This window comes from Vulpes vulpes, chromosome 13 (genome assembly GCF_048418805.1).
Source record: "Vulpes vulpes isolate BD-2025 chromosome 13, VulVul3, whole genome shotgun sequence".
NCBI classification, from domain to species: domain Eukaryota; kingdom Metazoa; phylum Chordata; class Mammalia; order Carnivora; family Canidae; genus Vulpes; species Vulpes vulpes.
The window spans coordinates 136,952,603-136,978,245 of record NC_132792.1 but is presented as its reverse complement, the minus strand read 5'-3'; the positions used below and the strand labels follow the sequence as shown (position 1 = coordinate 136,978,245).

At 35.5% G+C, this 25,643-nt stretch overlaps 1 protein-coding gene across 5 annotated transcripts in view; it reads left to right on the top strand.

Moving 5' to 3' along the window:
• COP1 (COP1 E3 ubiquitin ligase) overlaps positions 1 to 25,643 on the top strand; it is a 247,303-nt gene that overhangs the window by 65,609 nt on the left and 156,051 nt on the right. For 3 of the 5 annotated variants that reach the window (XM_072733089.1, XM_072733091.1, XM_026001061.2), the window contains 3 exons: positions 4,879 to 4,938; positions 6,719 to 6,795; positions 19,868 to 19,925. In XM_072733089.1, the coding sequence (XP_072589190.1) occupies positions 4,879 to 4,938; positions 6,719 to 6,795; positions 19,868 to 19,925 (195 nt within the window). The remainder of the gene's footprint in view (positions 1 to 4,878; positions 4,939 to 6,718; positions 6,796 to 19,867; positions 19,926 to 25,643) is intronic. The other 2 variants (XM_072733092.1, XM_072733090.1) reach the window with 1 other exon arrangement.

Genomic DNA, 25,643 nt, shown 5'->3' with positions numbered 1-25,643 from the left:
GGGCCCATCTCTGAACCTTGTGATCATGACCTGAACTCAGCCAGTTGCATGCTCAACTGGCTGAGCCACCCAGGCGCCTCTCAAACTTTACTTTTTTTTTTTTTTTAAAGATTTTATTTATTTATTCATAAGAGACACCGAGAGAGAGGCAGAGACACAGGCAAAGAGAGAAGCAGACCCCATGCAGGGAGCCTGATGGGGGGCTCAATCCCAGGACTCTAGGATCACGCCCTGAGTCAAAGGCAGACGCTCAACCACTGAGCCACCAAGGTGTCCCGTTTTACTTTTTAAATTTATGTTTTTAAAAAAAATTTTTTTTTTATTATTTATTTATGATAGTCATACAGAGAGAGAGAGAGAGAGGCAGAGACATAGGCAGAGGGAGAAGCAAGCTCCATGCACCGGGAGCCTGATGTGGGATTCGATCCCGGGTCTCCAGGATCGCGCCCTGGGCCAAAGGCAGGCGCCAAACCGCTGCGCCACCCAGGGATCCCAATTTATATGTTTTTTAAGCTTTCTTTGGGTTTTGGGACATCATGCTGTGTTGAAAGTTTCCTTGTTATTAATACAGGCTTAGGGTTGAATGTCAAGCATTTCTCCATCATTTGTATTTATTATCAGTTTTAGCAACCTTCAAACTCATGAGGATATGGTACAGGGGTGGTTTTGATATCATTCTCAATTAGTGACCAATTTTCAGTCAGATAATGGTAGTCCATCTTTGTGAGCTTTCTTAATATCTCTAAAACATTATTGGACTCTGATTCATGCTTTTACTCTAGATTGTGCTGCTCCCAGTTATGAAACATGTTTGAAGAGTGACTTTAGATTAATTCTTCTTTCTGCTTTTAAATTCTTGTCCTTTTTTTTTTTTTTTTTAAAATTTTATTTTAGTACTGTAGTGTCTGCCTTGCGTTGAAGCCTGATAGGGAAACATTTGCATCCCGTATTCATCACTCTGTCTTATATTTCTGGCCACCAAATGTGCGAGTGATTTTCCCACTAAGCAATTCTTTAATTCTCTGGAGACAACAACTGAGGTCCCCCAATTCAGTTCAGTTCTGACACTATCTACCTGATGTTAGCCCCAGATTCCACAGGTCAGTGGCTCAGTCTTATAAGACTGAGATGACTCTCTGGATGCTAATTGCAAGTCCACCTTGTCACCTCTTCTGACTGACTATAAATCAGAGGAAATCAATCTATCAGTCAGTCAAAGGTTCCTGTGACCTCCTCATGGGGTTTGATAATTTGCTAAAATGGTTCACCAAACTCAGGAGAATAGTTACTTGATAGGTTACCAATTCATTATAAAAGGATATAGAACTCAGGAACAGCTAAATGGCAGAGATGCACAGGGCAGGGTATATGTGAAAGGACACAGAACTTCCATACATTCTCCATGTGTGCCATGCTTTCAGTATCTCCACATGTTCACCAACCCAGAAGTTCTTTGAACCCTTTAAGTTACGGGTTTTTCTGGAGGCTTATTACATAGGCATGATTGATTGTCCACCAGTGATTGAACTCAATCACCAGTCCTTCTTACTTACCTGGACATTGTGTAGTAAGCTGAAAGTTCTACCTAATTATATTATTGGTCCCTTGGCAACCAGCCCTTATCTGGATGCTCTGCAGGAGCTCTTAGCCACCAGTTTTCTCATTAAACATATGGAAACTTCGAATCAAGGATTTTAGGAGCTGTGGCCAGGACCTGAATGAAGACCAATTATTATGTATTTCTTATTATAAATCACAGTATCACAGTGCCCTGATATTTAACCAGACCCCTTCAGAATCTCATTAAATGTAAATACCTCAAATTGAGTATGGGTTAAGTGATTTCCATTTCTCAAAACTGGAAACATTTTTTTTTGTCTTGACACTTTTTCAGACTTTTTCACATAAGTTGGTTGCATTGTTTTATGTTCTGTATCTATCTATGTGTCTTTCTATTATTAGAGCAGCATTTGTCCCTTCGTTTAATTTCTAGACCTTATAGTATTTTTATTTTTATATTCCTGGTTTTGATTGTTGATAACATTATTGTCTTTTTTTTTTTTGAAGATTGTATATATTTATTCATGAGAGAGAGAGAGGCAGAGACAATAGGCAGAGGAAGAAGCAAGCTCCCTGTGTGGAGGCCTGGGATCTCGACCTGAGCCAAAGTCAGACACTCAACCACTGAGCCACCCAGACGCCCTGTTTTGTTTTAAATTGCACCATATGAGATTACTGGTTTTGGACCAGTAATTATTGATATTATTGTTGAACATTGGCAGTTTAATTTAGTTCACCTCATGTAAAGCAGCATCCGTATATAGTAATAGATACATTTTCCAGCATAAGCTTTGGGGTACTAAAAAGAGGGAGCATTATTTTCAGAGAATAAGGCATTAGAATTTAATATGTTAGGATTTCAGGTCATACTGGAATTTTTTCCTGGTGTTTCAAGTTCAAAAGTGGAATGAAAAATAATAATATAATTAATAATTATTATTTTAAAGATTTTATTTATTTATTCACGAGAGACAGAGAGAGAGGCAGAGACATAGACAGAGGAAGAAGCAGGCTCCTCGCAGGGAACCTGATGCGGGACTTGATCCCCGGACCCGTGAGCCAAAGGTAGATGCTCAACCTCTGAGCCACCCAGGCGTCCCTGGAATGAAAATTATTAATCTGGTTTTAATTATGTATTATGTATCACACCAATGATACTGGCTGTCTCTGGATGTTGATACTGTAGATGTTTACTTTCATCTTTCTTTGAAATGTATTTTTTAAAGCAATCCTAAAGATCCTCAACATTTAAGGATTTGAAGAGTGGGCATTTCAGGGTTATTAATTAAAAAGGTTAATTGTTGACCATGGGATGCTTCGCTGAATTAGAGCTTCAGATCGCTGGAGTTGGAAATGTGGATGAACCAAAAGGCAAAAGACTAGAGATGTCAGTGATGGTAGGAAATGACTGAGATGTTTTGTAGATGGCTAAGATCAATAGTGATTTGGCTGCTTGAATTGAACCAGACCAGAGTGGTTTGGAGTGGAAGACTAATTTTAGAAATGAACCAGTGTGAGTATTTATCAGTTGATCAGCTTTTATTTGAAAGATATCCAAGACAGACTGTTTCTTTGAGGGAGAGCAAGGTTTTGGTTAAGGTGAGAGTATGGTGTGAAAAATTTTAGGGTAGAGAAAAATTTATTAAACTGGATAGAAAGGTTGAAAACATTGAACAATGCTAATTGCTTTTTTTTTTTTTTTTTTTACACTTTTCCCTCCACTCCTCCATGGCTTCTGTAGTAGTATGCAGTCTTGTATTCTGGTTTTGTGGCTACCACATTCACTTCTCAATAGTTTATATGGAACTGTTCCTTCTTTCTTTGCCTATCTCTTAAATATTGGTGTTCTCCCTTTCATCTGTTTTTTTTCCTCATCTCTGCTGACTATACCAGTTGCCGTTGGGTGATTTCATTATCATAGCTTCATATTTATTATTATTCTTTCTCACAGCTTTTACGTCTATATATTATTTTTTACCCTGTTTATTCTCTTTCCTCACTGTTTTCCTTAGCAAAATTCTATTTAGTTCTTCAAGACTCTGCCTTTCATTTACTTTCAAATGTAATTTTATTTATCCAGTAGCCTCTACTTTCTTCCCCAGTTTTCTGCTAGGTTCGTTATGAGCAAGCAACCTTACCTTTAATTGTGTGCATACTCTCATCATAATGTTTATTACGATATTTCAGCTGTTGGCTTGCTTGTTTGCTTTCTTCCTTGGACTGAGTTCCATGAGGGCAAGGGCTATGGTGTTCTAAATCCTATTCTTCCCAGTGCTTAGTAAAATGCTTAGAACTGGTAAATATTTGAATTAATAAGTTATCAGTTGTATTACCAACTGTGTATGGATTGCCACAGAACGAAATGTGCTAATGGTAATTAACCTTACATGTTTGTTTACCCTTACCAGTCATTAAAGGAATGAAAAGTTAAATAATGAGTTACTGTTCTCAAGAAGTAGTATAGTGTAATGGTTAACAGCAGGAATTCTGGAGTAAGAGGACCGCCATGATTTGAATACCCGTTCTGCCATTTAGTGCCCAATGATCTTGGGCAAGTCATTTGACCTTTCTATGCTTTTCATTTTCCTAATGTGTAATAGTACCTATTTCACATAAGTATTACACAAGTATTCATTATTATTTTACATTTTAAAAATTGGTTAATGTATTTGGTTTAGAGTAAGACAGCCACCTAGAGATACTGATGATAGAAATTTGCTACCAAATGAGATAATTGGAAAGTCTTTTGATATCTCCGTTTTTATTTTTATTTTTTATTTCTCTTTTTTTCTCCTGTTTTTATTAAGTCACATCGTCATTTTTGTTGATCATTCATAACTGAATAAAGTCTATATATATATATATATATATAGAGTCAACCCTTGTTGCATTAAGGGGGTACAGTTTTTTTTTTTTAAGATTTTGTTTATTCTTGAGAGACACAGAGAGAGAGACAGAGAGAGAAAGAGAGGCAGAGACACAGGCAGAGGGAGAAGCAGGCTCCATGCAGGGAGCCCGATGTAGGAGTGATCCCCGGAGTACAGGTTCACACCCTGTTGCAGAGGCAGATGCTAAACTGCTAAGCCATCTAGGTGTCCCCAGTGTTGTGTTTTCTTAAATGTTAAATAAGTCTCTACATTTACTTTTTACCATAGATATTTCAGCTCTTTTGTTCTGCAGTTTTTCATCCCTGCAATTTATTATTAGTGCCTGATTTTCTAGTAATTATTTTCGAAATGTAAAGTTATTTTATGATTGTGATGATTGCCAGTGTGGTTTCGTTTAGGCTTTTTTCCCCCCTCTCTATTTTGTCTGCAGCAACTGGAACAGATCCAGAAGGAGCTGAGTGTTTTGGAAGAGGATATTAAAAGAGTGGAAGTAAGAAATCAAGAATTTCTCACATTTCTAGCAATTTTGAGTTTCATGAAATTGTCACTTTTACTTTAAATTACTGCATCAAATTTGTGGGATTTGTTTCCACTATATAGAAAGTAACAGATGCTACTTAAATTTTAATTCAGAGTACATCTTTATAGAAAAAAACCTTCTGAACACTTTATGATAAAATGTATTTTAAATTTGTTTTCACTGTTTTGTTGCCATAATTATTCTTGTTTAGATTGAAAAAAATCATTTAATTTTCTTGGTACACCAACATAGTGACTTAAAATCAAATACTGTGAAACCCTACATTATCATTAAAGTGGTAATGTCACTATTTTCTTCTTTTATTAAGTAAATAATTTTTTACCTATCTACTATGCTAAGGTTAATTTACAAAGAGCTATGAGAATGTGAACAGCAATCTAGGCATTTATAATATAGTTTACTTATGAAATCCATGGGATGCTCTTTTGGAGGCTCATAAGCTATTATGAGGTTATTTTCTGCAGCTACATTTAAATTTAGTGTGTGTTTTAAATTGTTCACGTGTGTTATAATTTTCTTTTGCTGATATGTAGAAGATGTTAAATGGTCTTAAGTTTAATATTTTGTGGAAACTCATTATCCCATGTGACATTGCTAACTTGTTACTGCTATGCTTATGTCCCTTGTTGGGTGCATGATTGAGCTGAGCTTGGCTTAGAAGTAATTCTGCTTCACTATGTTTGTTTGTTTGTTTATTTATTTATTTATTTATATATATATATATCTTTAGTGGCATTTTAACATTTACTGCTTTCCCATTAATCAGAATACCACATAAAAACAGTGAGGTTGTTGGTATGATTCAGAGGTGTATAATTTATGCAGTAATAATTGAATAGGCTTCTTCCTCTAAGTTAATTAGTTAGACTTTCAGGGATTATTTTAAAATGCTAATATTTGAATCAGTGCTTGCAGAGGATATTTTTAAAGTAAACACGTATCTTGTTTTTCTGTACTTTAGAGAGCTGAACCTAATGATTCACATACTGTATTGTCATCTTACTGTTTGTCAATAGGTTCTTACTTGGATTAATGATTAGCTTATAATATAGTGCACCTCATTTGAAATACATTTGTCTTTTTCTATATTTGATGGCCTCATTAGTGATGAACAATATATGTATTTTTTTAAAAATTTTTATTTATTTATGTATTATAGTCACAGAGAGAGAGAGGCAGAGACACAGGCAGAGGGAGAAGCAGGCTCCATGCACCGGGAGCCCGATGTGGACTCGATCCCGGGTCTCCAGGATCGCGCCCTGGGCCAAAGGCAGGCGCTAAACCACTGCGCCACCCAGGGATCCCAATATATGTATTTTTAAAGATTTTATTCATTTATTCACGAGCGACAGAGAGAGAGAGGCACAGGGAGAAGCAGGCTCCATGCAGGGAGCCCGACGTGGGTGGGACTCAATCCCGGATCTCCAGGATAAGGCCCTGGGCTGAAGGTGGCGCTAAACTGCTGAGCCACCCGGGCTGCCCGATGAACAATATTTTTAAAGAGTTTCTAGTTCTTTAAGAATGTGTACCATAGAAAAGGCTGTTTCTGAACTTTTTAGATATTCTTGCTTTTGTACTCTGCAGAGAAGCCACCTTGAGAAATTTGGATGTTGAGACAGACGGGACTGATAAAAATCTAGGATTGGAAGGGATTGTAATGTATCTCATTTTGATTTCTACATCTTCTGTGTGGAGTTGTCTACTATAACTCAGATAATTGTCTTTTTAGGAAATGAGTGGCTTGTATTCTCCTGTCAGTGAGGATAGCACGGTGCCTCAATTTGAAGCTCCTTCTCCATCACACAGGTACAAAGCTTCAAACTTGTAATTACTTAGGATTTATGTTGCAGAATGCACATATGGTACTAGTCCTTGGGAGCCTTTTCCATGTAATGTACAAAACCCCTGAGAAATTGCTTTTGGTCATGATCTAGAAATAAGATTCAGATGGCCCATCTGTTTCCTTAATGCTTTGAATTTTCATGCCACGAACAGCAGAGTATTATTATGAATTCACTGTTGGATTAAAATTTTGGTGAATTTCCTGAAATAATAGTTGCTTTAAATATCTTGTGAATTAAAATCAAATGACCTCAAAAATCTATAATTTAAGAACATGAAATGGTAAGTAATTTTGGGAAAAATTTGATTAAAGTAAAACCTTGGGCATGTCCCTTAACTTGTTGAATTTGCTTGGGTACATTACTTTCCTCAGATTTAAAATAAAGGCATTAAATCTTGTCAGTTTAGATTTCCCTACTATTTTATCATTACTCTGTGTTGTTAATTTGTCTTCTTTTTTATATGCTTTATTAGGACAGGAATTATCTTGCTCGTGATTGTTTCCCTATGTTTTAGAGTAGCAATAGTGATTGGCCTCATTCAGTATGTATTTGTGATGTACAGTAAATGTCTCTGGTTCTCCTAGCTCTGAAGTTCCAGTTGATGAAATATGTACTACCTAAAATTTGAATTTGAATTTTTTTTGCTTGGTATGTTCAAAGTAAGGGCAATTTTATGTGCTTTTAACTTGCTAATCCATCTGGATTAATGGCCCAGTGGAAGCTTTTCAAACAAACAATTTCAGGATAACATGTGGATTATCAGGCAATTCAGTGCCAGTATAAGAGATTACACCAGCCTTCAAAACCTGTGTCAGTTAAGGAAAGCTATGGTGGATCTAGTTTGAAATGAGATGTGAGGAAGGAGCACGGGAGGTTCTAGTTAAAAAAGATTTCTTTAAAAAAAAAAAAAAAAGGTTTCTGTGCTGTTTGGTATTTTCCTCATTAACCATTTATGGAGAATCCTTGTGAGTTCTTGTTGATTTTGGAGTCATAATAGCTGTATAATTCAACTTTATTCCTTTTATTTTATTTAAAACACTTGGGAATGACTTAGTCTATGGGTTGTTGTTACCTTTAAGTTTAATGCTTACTTTATGAAATACATGGGATCTTTGTCAATGGAATATTATGTTACTATATGCAGGTAAACAAAAATGTCATCTCTCAAAATATTCAATGACAATTCCCACTGTGCTCTCTCTCTCTCTTGTTTAATGGTGGCATTTCTTTCTTTTGTGTCCAGGTTTTTATGGTTCAGTCTCTCACTGATGGGTTTTATTAACATGTGACAATATAGTCACATGTTAATTTAACATGTGACAATATAGTCACATGTTAATTTAACTATTTATTGAATGCCTCTGATATGCACTAGGCACTGTTCTATTTGTTGGACTTAGTTGGCAAAGTTCCTGCCCTTAATGGACTTTACCTTTTGTCTGTGTGAGCTTTGGGGAGATAGTAAGCAAGGAAATGTATGACAGAGTAGTAGTAGTACAAAGCATCTAAGTAGTACCTTAGGAAGAAAAATTAGGCATATTACAGGTCTGCAAAAAAAATTAGGGCATATTAGGATTGCAAATAGCATGTAGTTCCAGTCAGTTTGTAGTCAGACTTCTCTGGGGATGTGACATTAAGTTTAATATTAAAAATATTAATATTTTTATACTTCATTCATGTGAAGTATAAATATGTTAGAGTGTTGGGGCCCCTGGGTGTTAACAGTCAGTTGTGTGTCCCACTCTTGGTTTTCAGCTCAGGTTATGTTATTAGGGTTGTTAGATTGAGCCTGAGTCAGGCTCTATGCAGAGGATGGAGTCTGTTTAAGACTCGCTCTCCCTATCCTTTTGCCCCTTCCTCCTAAAATAAATAAATCCTTTAAAAAAGTCATGGGAGAGTTTTGAACAGGATCTAATAGAGATTTTAAAATGTTCACTAGGGTAATTATGTGGAGGATAGAGAAGAGTCTGTGTCCCAACTGTGTGCCATTGCAAGTGTGGTAAAAGTTAAGGAAGCACGTAACAATCTAGAAGAGAGGAGGTAGTGCCTTGGATTAGGATGTTATTGGAGGAGAGATGAGAAGTGGTTGTGTTATAAGATAAAGAAGCAGATCTTTCAAAAGATTTCGGATTTCATGAAGTCTATGAAATCTTTGTTGAAGATCTACTAAAACCCTATGCAAAGCTATCATAAAAATGAGGTTCTGGCAGAGTTAACTTAGTTAACAGTTGAAGGTAAAACAGGCAAACATAGAACTTTCTTTAAAAGAGTATTTTGATATTTTCTTGGAACAAATAATTTGAATATTAAAGTTTGAGAGAGGGATCCCTGGGTGGCGCAGCGGTTTAGTGCCTGCCTTTGGCCCAGGGCGCGATCCTGGAGACCCGGGATCGAATCCCACATCGGGCTCCCGGTACATGGAGCCTGCTTCTCCCTCTGCCTGTGTCTCCGCCTCTCTCTCTCTCTCTCTCTCTGTAACTATCATAAATAAATAAAAATTAAAAAAAAAATAAAGTTTGAGAGAAAAAAAAAAGTTTGAGAGAAACACTTGGGAAAAATGATGTATCCCTTAAGTACTCTTAGGAAATGACCCTTAAGATTAAGATGTGAAATTAAATGGACTGGAAAGAATGTTAATGCTATTCTACAAATATTTTATTTTTAAGAAATAAAATGCAGTTCCAATTACAGTAACTTTCTTCCGCCATAATTATTAGCTTTATTATTTAAATGCAAGACAGTTTTGTTTTATTCCTCACTGTAATAATTTTGTTCTCTTCTATAACAGGTTTACCTTAAAAAGCCTTTTTGTTGATTGCATTTATTTTCTTCTGTAATGAGGACCTCCTTAATGTTGGTCATTGAATCTCTTAAGTAGATCCTAAGTTAATGATTAGATTATGTATTAAATGAGAAGCAAAACAAAAGACATATAACTGTTTTCTCCCACCCCACTTCCCCCAGGATTTTATCTTCTATATACTGTGATTAGCCATAATTTTCATATCCTGTGTGTTTTCTTTCTGCTGCCTTATTTAGACCCTCAATATCAAATGGAGTCTGGTGGTGGTCTTTTTTAAAATTTTTTTTTATTTTTAAATATTTTTATTTATTTATTCATGAGAGACACAGAGAGAGAGAGTGAGGGGCAGAGACACAGGCAGAAGGAGAAGCAGGCTCCATGCAGGGAGCCCGACGCGGGACTCGATCCCGGGTCTCCAGGATCACACCCTGGACTGCAGGCGGTGCTAAACCGCTGCGCCGAGGCGGTGCTAAACCGCTGCGCCGAGGCTGCCCGTCTTTTTTTTTTTTTTAAATAATATTTTATTTATTTAATTCATGAGAGACACAGAGAGGCAGAGGTAGAAGCAGGCTTCTCTAGAGGAGCCCGATGCGGAACTTGATCCCAGGACCTCAGGATCACAACCTAAGCCATTCAGGTGCCCTCTAACAGTGGTCTTTTTTTTTCTTTTTTTTTTTAATTTTTATTTATTTATGGTAGTCACAGAGAGAGACAGAGAGAGAGAGAGAGAGAGAGGGGCAGAGACATAGGCAGAGGGAGAAGCAGGCTCCATGCACCGGGAGCCTGATGTGGGATTTGATCCCGGGTCTCCAGGATCGCGCCCTGGGCCAAAGGCAAGCGCCAAACCGCTGTGCCACCCAGGGATCCCTAACAGTGGTCTTTTAACTGTCCTTTTCCACTGTATTGCCAGAACTCTGATGATGCTTCTTTCCTGCTTAAAATCCTTCAGTGGCTTTCCACTGCATGTAATTTGGTTTAGATCCAACTCTTTTGCATGGCCTTCCATATCTTTTTTTGTGCTTTAGAATTGAATTTAACTCCCAGAATGGATGTGACAATACCTTTGCTTGTACCTATTCCTTTTTCCTAGAAACTTTTAGATTCATCTTTTCTATAGCTTCCCCTTCTCAAGTTGGCCCCTCTGTCCCCTTGAATCCATCCAAGGGTGAACTCTTCTCCATTCTTTTTTTGATATACCATTTCCCTAAAGACTGGAGGGGAGAAAGGAAGGAGGAGCTAGAATTAAACACTTAAAAAAATCCCAATTATTCTCTTCCTGCTTCTGTGCTATGTGTACGAGTTTTGTGTATTTCCCATGCTGCAGTGTAATTCTGTGACTATTTATTCTTATACTCCTTAATTTTTATATGAGCATTTATACAAATTGGGACTTTAGTATCCAACCTTAAAACAGAAACTTATCAGTCAGGCTTCATTGGAATATGGTTAGGGGGTAAGTGTGTGATAAAATCAGTTAAAATTTTTTTTAAACACTTTTAATCCTTTATCCATGACAAATTTCTCTTCTTAGAATTAGTTAAAGCTGAAGTTTGCTGTTCTCAGGACCTCTTTCATTCTGCTTTAGATTGTGAGGAGGAAAGTTTCCATGATACACAGTGAGCTGTAATTTATACTTTATTGTTGCAAAGCTGTGTGTCAAATGATGAGTGAATTAGAGAATGGTGGGCAAGTAGAGTCTCTTTTACTTGTTGCCAAATTGGATTGGTCCTTTTATGTGATAGTACAATTAAGAACATATATCTTCTTCTTTTTTTTAAATATTTTATTTATTTGAGAGAGAGAGAAAGAGAGAGGCAGAGACACAGGCAGAGGGAGAAGCATGGTCAATGCAGGGAGCCTGACGTGGGACTCGATCCTGGGTCTCCAGGATCACACCCCAGGCTGCAGGTGGTACTAAACCGCTGCGCCACCAGGGCTGCCCAAGAACATACATCTTAATCTGTTCTTTAGAGGATTATAATATGTAATATTAATATAATTATATTTATATAGAGATATTAATTTTTAACTTTTTAGTTCATACTTTACTAAAATGATACATTTTTGTTGTGATTTTTCTTTTCTTGACAATGACAGTGATTTTTAGGTTAAAACATTCTTAGACCAAAAATCTAATATCTAAAATCTAGATTTTAAGTCTTTTCTAAAGCCATTATCAGTAATTATGCTTCTAAATTTTTAAATGCTTCTTCTCATTGATGTTTTCGATCTTAGAAATAATTGTCTCATAATTGCTTTATTCTTTGTTTTTAAGCAAGTGTTTCAGAATCATCAATTATTAGTCTCTTACCTCTGTGTTTTCAGAATTTCATAGAACTTAGTTCGGAGATAATGTATTAGTTTAAGCTTCTCTATCTGCTTAGGGTGGGTATGCTTTAATGTGATCCAGATAGTTACTGGAGTTAAATTTGCAGAATAACTTTTGTTTTTTTATGATAAAATAGTAAGTAAATAAAATATAAATACAGTAAATAAAATTTTTCTGACCTAGACTCTTCAGTCTTTAAAATGCTCTTATCCATAAGAGATTTCCTATTGATCATAAATTTAATTTTTTAAAAAAGATTTTATTTATTTATTCATGAGAGACAGAGAGAGAGAGAGAGAGGCAGAGACACAGGCAGAGGGAGAAGCAGGCTCCATGCAGGGAGCCTGACGTGGGACTCGATCCCGGGTCTTCAGGATCCCGCCCTGGGCTGAAGGCGGCGCTAAACCGCTGAGCCACCAGGGCTGCCAATTTAACTAATTTTTAAGTCACATTTATATTTTTAAAATTTGAATTGTTTATTAAGGTTTTCTGTGGTATAAAAGATAAATGTGAATAGAAAAGACTTTTATGGAAGACACTTTTATCTTTAATTACTTTTATCAGATACTTTTGAGTCTTCCCTTTCATTTGTGCTTCTGTTGACAAAGTCCAGTTGAACCGATAGGTAGATATAATAGGTAGGAAAAGCAAAGGGTCACTTTATCAATGCTAGAATTATTTATTATTAAGAATATATACATAGAGTAGTGAGTTAATACCTTGTGAATTTATATATTTTATAATTTGAGTAAATTAATGAAATTAAAAGAATTTGATATTTCATAATGGCTCTGAACTAGATTATGAAATTCTTCTTTAGTTTACCTGCATCAGTGAGCAATTATATTTATGTATGCAGTTATATTTACCTTCAGTCATAAAAAATGTGTGTGGTAGTGGGTGGTAGTTTTGGATGGCTCTTTGGTATAGTAGATGAAAATGGACCCATATTCCTTATTCTTTTTTTTTTAATTTTAGAATTTATTTATTTATTTGAGGTGGAGGGGAGGGGCAGAGGGAGAGAGAATCCGAGGCAGACTCCACTCTTGAGTGTAGAGCCCCACATGGGGCTAGATCTCATGACCCTGAAATCATGACCTCAGCCCAAACCACAGGTCAGATGCTTAACTGACTATGCCACCCAGGCACCCCCATCCCCCACATTTCTTATTTTTCATATTTGGTCTTTGACTGGCTTATGATCCAGTGTTAATGGATCTTTCCTTATCTATTAAGGAAAGGTAATTTCCTATTAAGGAAATTATCTAGGAAAGTAAGGAAAGCTTACTATTAAGCTTAAGTTCTTAGTACTTTTTGGTATTTATTATTTAGTTCAATTGCTTTATTTTATTTGGGGAGATAACTTTTTTTTTTTTAAGATTTTATTTATTTATTCATGAGAGATATATAGAGAGAGGTAGAGACATAGGCAGAGGGAGAAGCAGGCTCCCTGTGAGGGAGCCCAGTGTGGGACTCAATCCCAGGACCCCAGGATCATGCCCAGAGCTGAAGGCAGATACTCAACCACTGAGCCACTCAGGTGTCTTGATAACTTTTTTAAAATATAGGAATCAAAGTGTGTTTTTTAACAAGATTTTATTTATGTTTGTTTATTTATTAGAGAGCTCATGAGTGTGGCGAGGGGCAGAGGGAGAGAATCTCAAGAAGACTAGGTGCTGAGCACAGAGCCTGACACAAGGTTTAATCCCATGACCCTGAAACGATGACTTGAGCCTAAATCAGGAGCCTGTTGCTTAACCAGTTGAGCCACCCAGGCGCCCCAGGAATGAAAATATTTTTATGGTCAAATCTAACTCTAATCCTTACAAATATGTCTCTAATTTATTATATATTTTAAACAAATCTTTCTACATTAACCTAAGGAGTTTTAATTTAGCCTTTAATTTCTTTGTTCAACAATGGAATTGTAACAATACATGAAATTCTCCACACTTAGGCTGATACTTTATTTCATATCTCCAAGGTTAGATTTTAAGAAATCTCTACTATACCTGCATTGAGGGCTTTTGAGTATAAATGATGTGTTGTCATTTTTTAATGGTTTACCTATTGATGTGGGAGAAGTAGTAAAACCAGTTGATTGTTTTATTGTTCGAAGTACTAGGGAGTTACTTGCCTTATCCTGACACTATACTATGCAAAGGAGTTGCAATTAAAATCATAGGAGATGGAGGACAATGAAGAATATTACAGAATTTTCAACATGAACTAAAACAAAACACAAAACACCGAAAAACTTCCTTGGCAGTAATGTAGTGGGTAGTCTTCATATATCTGCAGTTTCTCATTAAATTTGTAGGTAGTAGAGAAATAGCAAGTTATGAAAACCTTTTCTGAAAATTAGCCAGTTTTGGAGAGCGTATAAGACATGTATGAAACCCTGTTATAGGCACTGGGCATACAGTTGTGATTATGACAGACCCTATAACCCTGCTCTCATGGTTACATCACTTTAGGATGAAAAATAAGTTTGCTGACAAATTAGTTATTCTGCTTAAAATATGTAAAGAAGACTTGGTTCCAAAAACATAAAATAATCAAAATGCTCTTAACTCCGAAACTTTGTTATTTGCATTTGATTTATAGGCATTTCAGGATTTTTAAAAAACCCTTTTGGGTTCTTGTCATAAAGTATAATTTGTCACCACTTGATGATATTGCAGTCCATTCCAGTTTTCAAATCTAAGGTGCGAATATGCCAAATTCTGATGTGTAGAAGTATTAACCAAGACTCTTGATTTTAATTTTTGAACCCTCCCCCAAATCTCATCATTAGGTCTGAGGTGGAGCCCAGATCGATTATTTATTTATTTATTTATTTATTTATTCATTCATTCATTTATTTATTTATTTTATTGATTTATTCATGAGAGACACACACAGAGAGAAGCAGGCTCCATGAAGGGAGCCTGACATGGGACTTGATCCTGGGTCTCCAGGATCAGGCCCTGGTTGAAGGCGGCGCTAAACCGCTGAGCCATCGGGGCTGCCCTGGCGCCCAGATTTAAATGCATGTTTTTTTTTTTTTTAAAGATTCTCCAGGAAACACCCTGGGCCAAAGGTGGCGCTAAACTGCTTAGCGCCCCCCCCCCCCCCGGGGGCTTCCCTAAAGGCAAGTTTGGGGAACATACTTGAAAAATATCTAAACATTGGGGATGCCTGGGTTTGCTCAGGGGTTGAGAGGCTGCCTTTGGTTCAGGGTGTGATCCCGGGGATCCTGGGATTGAGTCCTGCCTTGAGCTGCCCCACAGGGAGCCTCCTTCTCCCTCTGCCTTTGTCTCTGCCTCTCTCTCTGTGTCTCTCATGAATAAATAATTAAAATCTTTGAAAAAAATATGTAAACATTGGTTTAGCAGGTAGTGAATATGTCTGTATTATTGAGATGTATCTAGGTAAATCTTTAAATCCGGTATGATTTTTTCATAAGAGAAAGCTCAAATAGTCACTGCTAAAGTTCTATATCTTTAGCTTATTTTGTCTTTTATAAAGACTTCTATTTTACTCTCAACTTTGTAAAGTTACACATCCTTCTATAGTATCTTAGAAACACCCGAAATCAAGTTTCTTGGCTTGGGAGAGCCAGGAAAGTTAAAAATTAGTCTTTGGGTGGGAAGCAAATTGTTGATATATATACCTATCATTCCTTGTTGATTCCATTCATATTGTGATTATATCCTCTTGGTTTTTGTCTTTTTGGGTTAGTCATAGAGGGAACTTTTTACCTCTTTGTTATTCTGGTTATACCTTGATTGTGAGAGGTCTGGGATGGGGGAGGCTGGGATTGAAGGAATACATGGTAACCTTGTTTTAGATATAGGATAATTAAATACAAACATAAAATTATATGTGCTATTAACCATTTTTCATTTCTGCTATTTATTGTGTCTCCCCTACTCAAGTCCTAGCATACTTTGCTCATTCTCCAGATCCTCTACCTTTGAATCTTCTGTTACTGTTTTTGGAATGCTTTTTCTGCTTTCTTTACTTAATTTTAAAGTCTTTTCTAAGATTATTTCAGATAACTGAGTTTTTGGAATACTAAGATTTGTGGAACCTGTATCATCTTACAATTAAAAATTCTGCTTTCTCCTGTGAATTATAAGTAAATTGGAAACTATTTGCCCTCACTGGAAGGTAGTAGTAGAATATAAAGTGGTCAAACACAGCACTTAACATAATAAATTGGGACTTTTACTCGTTGCGGAGGCAGATCATTCTTGTCAGTTTTATTCTTTGAGCTTATTCTTTTGTTTTTGAAATTCTACCAACTAGAATTCCAGATGCAGCAAAGAAATAGATTCAGATCTCTTCTTTCAGACCCTTTTCCATTATATATGCAATTACATTTGCCAGCATTAAGTTTCTCCCTGAGGAAAATGCTCTTATAAAGAAAATGTTAAAATCAGTTGCCTTTTTGCTTTTCCTTTTCAACTTTAGGAATAATTATGGAATTGCAGAATTTTAAAAGGCAACAAAAACATTTGGTTCATACAGTCCCCCTATGCACTATATAACTACACCCAACCATCTACGATTAAAAAAGGATACTTTGTAAGGTATTTGAGAAATGTTTTCCTGAAGTTCTGAAGTACTCTAATAACTTCAGTTCTTTGAAGAACAAACTTCTTTGTTTGTTTTCAAATTCTTGGAAAAGAATTTCTTCATTTTCCTAGAGGCCATAGATGTGTACTCTGTAGCCTAATATTTTTACTATTCAAGTTTCATTTCTCAAGTAAATCCAAGCTGAATGATATATAGGGTCCTATAACTTTTTTTTTTTTTTTCCTATAACTTTTTTTGAAAACCTTTGGAAGTTTTCAGTAGTTAGTGTTCTGTCTCCCCGCACCCCAATAGTTATTTTAAAATAACAACGGAAGAGTAAGAGACAGTTCAGCATAGTCAAGCATGTTAATATTTTAACATTGAATGCTCATAGTGAAATGATAACAAATTTGTTCACAACACATTTTACTTTCAAATAAGTCATAAAGTATGTGATTTTTAGAGCAGGTACTAGGAATTGAAGTTTTATATAATCTTTTTGAGCCTGATATTTTTAAAAGCTAAACTGTATTGGTAGAAAGGCTATTGTAGTCACCAGTGTTTATTTATACAAAATTTGTTGTAAAATATCATGGTGAAGTTCTTGCAAATACCGAGATGAGAAATAGTATTTCTCTCTTTGTAAGGATTCTGAGACAGTGTATTAGAAAAGAATTCCTGTTAATTTTCGTTGGAATTTGCATCAAAATCAAGAAATTACTACTTAGAGAACTGTATTTATTCATAAATGTTGTTAACTATTAGGGTGATATCTATGCATTAGATACTATTTTGTAATTTATACGTGTGCTGTCTCATATAATCCTTAGAACAAATGCTGTGCAATAGGTTTTTTTAATCCTCTTCATTGTACAGATGAGAGAAATATATCCTAGAGATGAGGTAATTTGCCCAATGTCACAAGATTAGTGGCATAACCACTATCTAAATGCAAGCATCCTTACTCTAGAGCTCATTAAACCTTGGGAGGTGAAAGAGTTTTGGAAGTCATCATAGAATTGAGAATAAAACATTGAAAAGAAGATAAATAGAAACTTGATTCAGAAGTCGGAGGGCATTGATACTCTTCAAGAAGAAAGAAACATATCATTCTGGCAGTCTCACATAAGAATTCTGGAGTTAATACTGCCTGGGTTCAAATTTTCAACTATATAACTTATCAGCAGTTTAATCTTAGGCAAGTTTATTATTAACTTTTGTATACTTCAGTTTTCTCAGTTGTAAAATAAAGATAATACCTATCTTCACTGATTAAATGTGATAATACATTTTAAAAAGTGAGAATGATGTCTAGCACATAAGCACTCAATAGATGTTAGCTGCTGCTGCTGCTATTAGTAGTCAGATGTGTCATATTGATAATGGATGATTTATTTGAATAGTTAAAGGATTGGTAGAATCAGAAAAGAAAAACAAACATGAAGACTGATTTCTGGTATATCTGGAAGTATCTGCACAAGTGGGACCCACAAGAGTTTTGGTTGTTTAGTAAATGAGGATTTACTATGAATTTGGAATTCAATGCTTCATTTCTTATATAAAAGAAATATGATTTCTCTGATGTAGCAGAGAAAAACCTCTGTGTTAAGTAGGAGAAATCATTAATTTGAGAAAAGTAATTATTTCTTTAGTGTTTATAATATTAGGGATTATTGCTGTGGTAGAAAGGAAATAAAATAGTATTATTTTTAGAAATTAAATCTATATTTGATTATAATTATTAAAATGTATAAGTTAAATTATTTTCAGGTTACATGTTGCATAGCATGCTTTGTTTGGGGGAACTGTTTAATAATTTTATGTAGAATATTGCACAGGAACAGGCTTTGGCTCTTGCCCCATATAATTTGTTAAATGTGCAGATTTAGTTTTCTCTGCCTTAAATTCGTGCTAATGAAAGAACAAATGAATAGTAGTCTAATTTCATGTGTGTACATAGCAGTTTTTTGGTTCATTCAGTTCCCTTATTTATTTAAAACTCTTTTTTTTAATGTTCAACCTTAAATGATTTTTTAAAAAAAGATGTTATTTATGTATGAGAGAGAGAGCGAGCGCATGTGAACAAGGGTGGGGAGGGACAGAGGCAGAGGGAGAAGGAGAAGAAAAAGACTCCCTACTTCAGGGATCCCGACTTGAGGCTTGATCCCAGGACCCTGGGATCATGAACTGAGCTGAAGGCAGACACTTAACCCACTGAGTCAACCAGGTACCCTTAATGTTCACCCTTAAATGATCTTAATATATTGTAGTTTGCTCACAGAATATAAAATTCTTTATAATTTAATTTTCTCAGATATCTACTGATAATTTAAATATGAACCCGTCTTTTTCAAATAAAAGCCCAATATGGAAAGGTAGTCACGTATTTTTACCAAGAATGAACCACTGATTTCTTTAAGCTACCTATTCATTATGGATATAGCTAATATGTGAAATTGATTTCCTAGTCTGCCTTTTCATTATGAAATATACCTTTGCTTTTGGAGGCAAATGACTTGAGTGAGAGAGTGAGAGTAGTTATGTGACATATAATTGTACAGCTGTGACTTTCCTTTGTAATTTGGGTTAATGCTGCATAGTTTCAGAGATTTTTTTAGTATTAGATAGGAAAATGCACAGAAGTTAACAACTAAATGAAAACCAATGTAGAGAGCAGATTATGTGTTTGAGCAGGTGGAGGAAACTAGTGTATAGGTATTGGATTCTGAAAAAAAGATTATTGGTATTTTAACATTTATTCTATTCCTTTGGTAATTTTCTTTCACATGAGATGATTATCATAATATTTTGGACCTGGAAGGGACTCTAGATAATCTAGAGATAATTAGTCCCCACTCATCTCACTTTGCAGATGAGGGAATGGAGTGATTATAAAGTATGTGTCTGAGGACACATAGCTCTTCAGTGCCATAACAAGATCTCTTAACTGTAAATTTAATTGCTTGCTTGTGCTCTTTTCCTAATACTCTTAAGTCCTTTGTTCCTTAAATAGTCTTCCAGACGGCTTATTAACCTGTCTGAAAATGAAATCGGAGCAAATACATTTCTATATACACCTGTTTTGTGATTATTTCCTACTGATATTCTTTCATGGTGTGTTTAAGGCGGTGGATGAAGAATTTGTAAATTTTTAAAATGTTTGCTGATTTTTGTTTATGAGTTATGTGTTTATTTGATATCTAACTTATTGACAATAAATATTTTCTTTGCTTAGAAATTAGAAATACTGGATTTGGATATGATATGTTTCGGATTTACCTTTTCTGTTGCTAGAATAACATGAACACTGAATCATATTTTTCTCTCTTCATTTTGCAGTAATATTATTGATTCCACAGAATACAGCCAACCTCCTGGTTTCAGTGGCAGTTCTCAGGTAAATAATATATTTAGCAGTATGTTTTTGTGTTACACGGAACATAATCACCTGAGTTTTAAAATCATTGATTAGTCTGCTGGAATGTTCTGTCATAAACATGACTATTTTTGAATGCTGTGGCATGGATTAGGAGTTTGATAGTTCTTTTTTTTTTTTTTTTTTAAGATTTTATTTATTTATTCATGAGAGACACACAGAGAGGCAGAGACATAGGCAGAGGGAGAAGCAGGCTCCATGCAGGGAGCCCGACATGGGACTCAACCCGGGGTCTCCAGGATCACACCCTGGGCTGAAGGCGGCGCTAAACCGCTGAGCCACTGGGGCTGCCTGGACTCGGATAGTTCTGATGCATAAGCAGCTACTTATGTGGTCATCAGTGATGAATTAAAAAAAAATTTTAAGTACTAGTAACATCAGACCTTGAAGGGAAGGAAATACTGTAAGATGAAATTATGAATAATCAGCACATTATTTTTTCGCAGGGATGTTTATAATCTATTTATGAATTACTCATTGTTATGTTGACATATTAAGCTTTTTTTTATGGGAAGTAAACTACAGATTTGAGTAAAATACACTTCAGCTTCACTTCTCTTCTAATTAATTGTATGATTGTTTTGGCTTTTACTCCCATCTGTAATTCGGGGATGCTGATAATTTGTCAAATCTAATTTTGAGGCTGGGCCTTTTGTTTTTTTAACTTTTTATATTGAAATAATTTTAGAATTAGTTAAAAATAACCAAAATGGTAAAAGCAATTCCTTTGTATCCTTTATCTGGATTGTCCAAATGTTAACATTTGATCACATTTATTTGTTCATTCTCATTCTGTCTTTTGCTTAAATACACATAAATTTTCTTTTCTAGATTGTGTTAGGTACAGACATACTGATTCTTTACCTCTAAAAACTTTAGTGTATATTTCCTTAAAAATAAAGGTATTGCCTCATATAATCATAATATAATTTTAAAATTAAAAAAGTTAACATGGGTAATATAGTACTATTGTCTAATCCCTGTAAAATTTAGCAATAGTCCTAATATTATCCTTCATAGTAAAAGGGAAACCATGAGATATTTTTATAAATGTTCATTTATATATTTACTTTATGTGTAGTGTGGTTATTTTTATCAAAGTAAAAAGAAAATCCTTTTAGATCTTTTGGAGCTTTTGTTTGTGTTTTTTTTTCCCACTGCTTAGATGATTACTTCTGTTACTTTCATGGTTAGTTGGAATAACTACTCTGAACATCCTGTGTTATCTTCATATGCATGCATGTATTTGGCCTGTTTTTTTTTTGTTTTAATAGTAATTTCACAGGTTGCTTTGTAGCTATTACTGAACAACCATGAAAACATCAGATCATCTTGTTTTTATAAGACATATAGAATATATCAGGAGAAATTTTTAAAGCATTAAGTTGAAGCATATCTTAAAAACTTGAGAGGGAAAGGCAGTCTTTGAATCTGGAAACAGGCTTTGCATTCATAGCTGGACCTTGATGTTCTTTTGAGTATAATCTCACAAAATATCAGCATCAGATACATCCACCCTGTGACTGTGATGAAGTGAGACAACAAGTAAGGTCACTTTATAAACTGCCTAACTAAGCACAAACAAAAACAAAATCACTGTGCAAGCCAGAAAAAAAATACCAGAGGCAATTCTCTCCTAGCTAATATGGACAATTGCTGTTGCTTTACTATTTGCAACTTTAGTTTTACTGTAGTCTTTTGTCCTTCTAATTAAGAAGATGCTCAATCACAGAATTATCTCCACTTCTTGACAGTATCCAATCCAGAGCCCTCCCTCAAACACTGAACATGAACTTGTATCCTGTAAGTTTGTTCTTAACTGAGATACTCTCTCTTACCTGTAGTGTGTTGTATTGTTTGTTGGCAGTGAGTAGTAAATAAAAATTGTTCACCTACAGGTGTGTGTTTCTATTGGGCTTTGGCTGGAGGGCATTGGCAGTCTCTTTGTAGAGGAACAAGAAAAGGTTTTTCTATTATTGCCATTTACATCGTATTTATTTGAATTCCTAGCAGTGAACTAGAAATCTGGAAGTTGAATCTGGGTATAAAAGAAAGGTAATAAGAATAGTGTTTTGTTTTCTGTTTAAATTTTTAGAACAGCACTTACTATTATCATGCAATAAAGGAGATTTCTGGTTTAAGATGGTATCCTGAGGCATTCAGTATGTTAGTATCTCTTCAGGCTTCACTCACAAGAAATCTCATTGATCTATTACTATCCTCACACTGAAAACTTAAAAGAATGTATACAGGATTAAAAAAACACTTAAGAAGGCTTCCTAACACATGAAAGTCACAGTGTGCAGAGTCAAGTGTGCCTAAGGATGACATAGGCTGGGTCTTCTGGAAGATTTCAACGTTAGCATCTGCTGGAGGACAGGGAGGTTGTTGAGGAGGAAATCCTTCTAGTATTTATAGGATAAAACTGATAGGACATACTGTGTTGAAGGCCTGCCCTTCATTTCTAGCTGTACTCTTTAGAACAGATAGACCTAATGCATATTGACAGAAAAAGGATTGAAAATAGAGCGCCTGGGTGGCTCAGTGGTTGAGTGTCTGCCTTTGGCTCAGGGCATGGTCCTGGAGTTCCAGTGAGCCGCATTTGGTTCCCTGTGAGGAGCCCGCTTCTCCCTCTGCCTCTGTCTCAGCCTCTTTGTGTCTCTCATGAATAAATAAATAAAATCTTTATTTTAAAAAAAAAGGATTGAAAATAGAGGAATAGTTGAGGATAAGCCTGGCAAATGTAAGAATACTAAAGAATATAGCAAAAACAAAGAAAGAAAAGTGCATACCAAAATAGGACTCAAGGAGAAAAGTGTAAAAGGCAACATTTTTTACATAAAGAAAAGGTATAGTTCCCCAATGTAGTAATAATTTGTGTGACATAGCATAAGCATTGGAGTTTATATAAGGCAAAAATTGTTATGAAATTTTTAGAAAATTGATTAAAATTTAAACATGCTGGATGAGTTTGAAGTATTCTTAATTCAAGAATGAATTAAAGTAATGGGCATTAGTCATCATTATTTTATACTTACTATTCATGGACATTAAAGAACTTTACATGTATTAATTACTTTAATTCTCCAAGGTTCCCTGTAAGATAAGTACTATTACTATTATTTTTGTTTTATTGAGGAGAAAACTGTGACACAGGAAAGTTAAGGAGCTTGCTCTAGGTAATATAACTAGTAAGAGGAGGGTGCTGAGATTTTACTCAGGCATTATGGTTTCAGAGCCTATGCTTTTAAATACTTATTTATTCAACCAACAGATTTTTTTATTAAAATATTTTATTTATTTATTTGAGAGAGACAGAGGACAAAAGAAGGAGCAGGGAACAGGGAGGATTAGAGGGAAAAGCAGGCTCCTCGGTGCATGTGGGGCTCGATCCCAGGATCTTGAGATCATGACCTGAGCTGAAGGCAGATACTTAAGCATCTGAGCCACCGGATATCCCAAAACCAACAGATTAAAAATTTTTTTATTTATGTATTCATTTTTGAAGAAGTACGTGCTATTTACCAGGTACTATTACAGGCTCTGGGGATACATTATTGAACAAACACAAAAGAAAGATCCCTGTTGTAACCAAACTCGCAGTCTAGTTGGAGAAATACTAATAGTAATAAAAGTGACTCCTTTGAACAAAGTGGAGGTGAGGGAGCAAACCCATGTGAGTATGTATATCTGGAATTCCCATGTTATGAGCAGAGGGTTAATAAGTGAACCCTGAGGTAGGAGCAAGCCAGACATAGTTTAGAAGTCCCTTGGGGCTGGAGAGGAATAATCAAGGGGAAGAAAAGTGGAAATGAAATAAAACAACAGAGGCCATTTGTTGCATGACTTTCTTAGGCCATTATAAAGACTTTGTGGAATTTTTTTTTTTTTTTTTTGAGTGAGATCAGTTAAGCTGGGTTTAATAGGTTCTTGTCTCACTTTATGCTTTGCATCAAAGAATATACATTTTTAAGAAAGATTTACCCATTTAGAGTGGGGGGGGGGGAAGGAAGCAGGGAGTGCAGAAGTGGGAGGGGGAAAGGGAAAATCTCAAGCAAGACCCTCTGGTGAGCGTGGCCCTCCTGTGGGGCTCAGTCTCAGGACTCTGGGATCATGACCTGAGCTGAAACCAAGAGAGTCAGGTGCTTAACTGACTACGCCACTTAGGAGCCTCAAAGGATATACATTATTGATAATAGTCTTGGAGCATTTAGGAAAGTGGAATGATTCTAAAACGGGATAAATGGTATCGTCTACATTTTGTGAATCGGATCCCCAAATAAATAAATAATTTAGACAGATAATTTGGAAGAGAGTAAACTAAATTTCTCTGTATACCTTTGTGTCCAAGAGTAGTCCCAGATGGTGGTACAATTAAAAAAGTAATGCTAGTGAAAATACTACATGTCAAAAATTTTGAAATGTGGTCAGAATTGTCCTCAAAAATTTGTATTATTAAATGGATTCACTTTTAGATGAGAATGAATATAAATGAACTAGACATTCAGCTCAAGAAGCTGGGAGTTTTTTTTTTTTTTTTTTTTAAAGATTTCATTTATTTGAGAGAAGGAGAGAGAAAGCTCACATACATGGCACCAGCTGGAAGAGGGGCAGAGGGAGAGGTAGAGAATCTTATGCATGCTCCGCACCCAGCATGAGCCTAAGGGCGGGGGCTCAGTTTCATGATCTTGAGATCATAATCCCAGCAGAAACTGAGAGTGGACACTTAAATGATGAGCTACCCAGGTCCCCTGAAGCTTAAGATGGTCAGTGAAGAGGGACAAATAAAAAAAGAACACATATAAAATGTTTCAGTATATAATTGAGATTGACTTATAATATGTAATAGATTAAAATAATTTGGACAGTACTTATGCATACTAGTAAAATAAATCTGAATGAAATACAGAATTTTTAAGATAAATTAAAAATATTGAAAGAGATTGAAGCAGTTATAGAACAATTTGAATAGATCAGTTGCCATAACTATTAATTTAATGTGATTCCATAAACTCAATATTTTTTTTTTAAGATTTAATTTATTTATTCATGAGACACACACACACACACACACACACACACACACAGAGGCAGAGACACAGGCAGACTGAGAAGCAGGCTCCATGCAGGGAGCCTGACATGGGACTCAATCCCGCGTCTCCAGGATCACACCCTGGGCTGAAGGCGGTGCTAAACTGTTGAGCCTACCCGGGCTGCCCAAAACTCAATAGTTTTTTTAAGAGTGCAGAGGGTGTGACCAACTGACTTTAAAGTTCATTAGTAGGATGAATGATTCAGAGATGTGATAATCACAAGGGTTTTTATCTAATAAATCATTAATATGTCTTCTAGGATTGCTGTAACAAAAGGAGCACAATAAAATTTAAAATCAAACTGGAAGGTAATGAATTTATTAGCCTGTGGTAGAGGTGGTTATGCAGATCAGTGGCGAAAGTGAGGATTTAAGTAAATGGCGTAAATGGTGTTTTGATAGCCAGGAAACTATTTGTGGAAAACCACTTAGTGTGAGCATCTAGATCAGCTAAGCAATGATATAAATAATAATAGGACTATGGAAATTGAGAAAGAAGCCTGTATTTTATATTAACAGAATTTTAACAATGAACAACATTTAAAAAACTAGGAAAGGTATTTTAAGTATGATAGGCAATTAGTTTG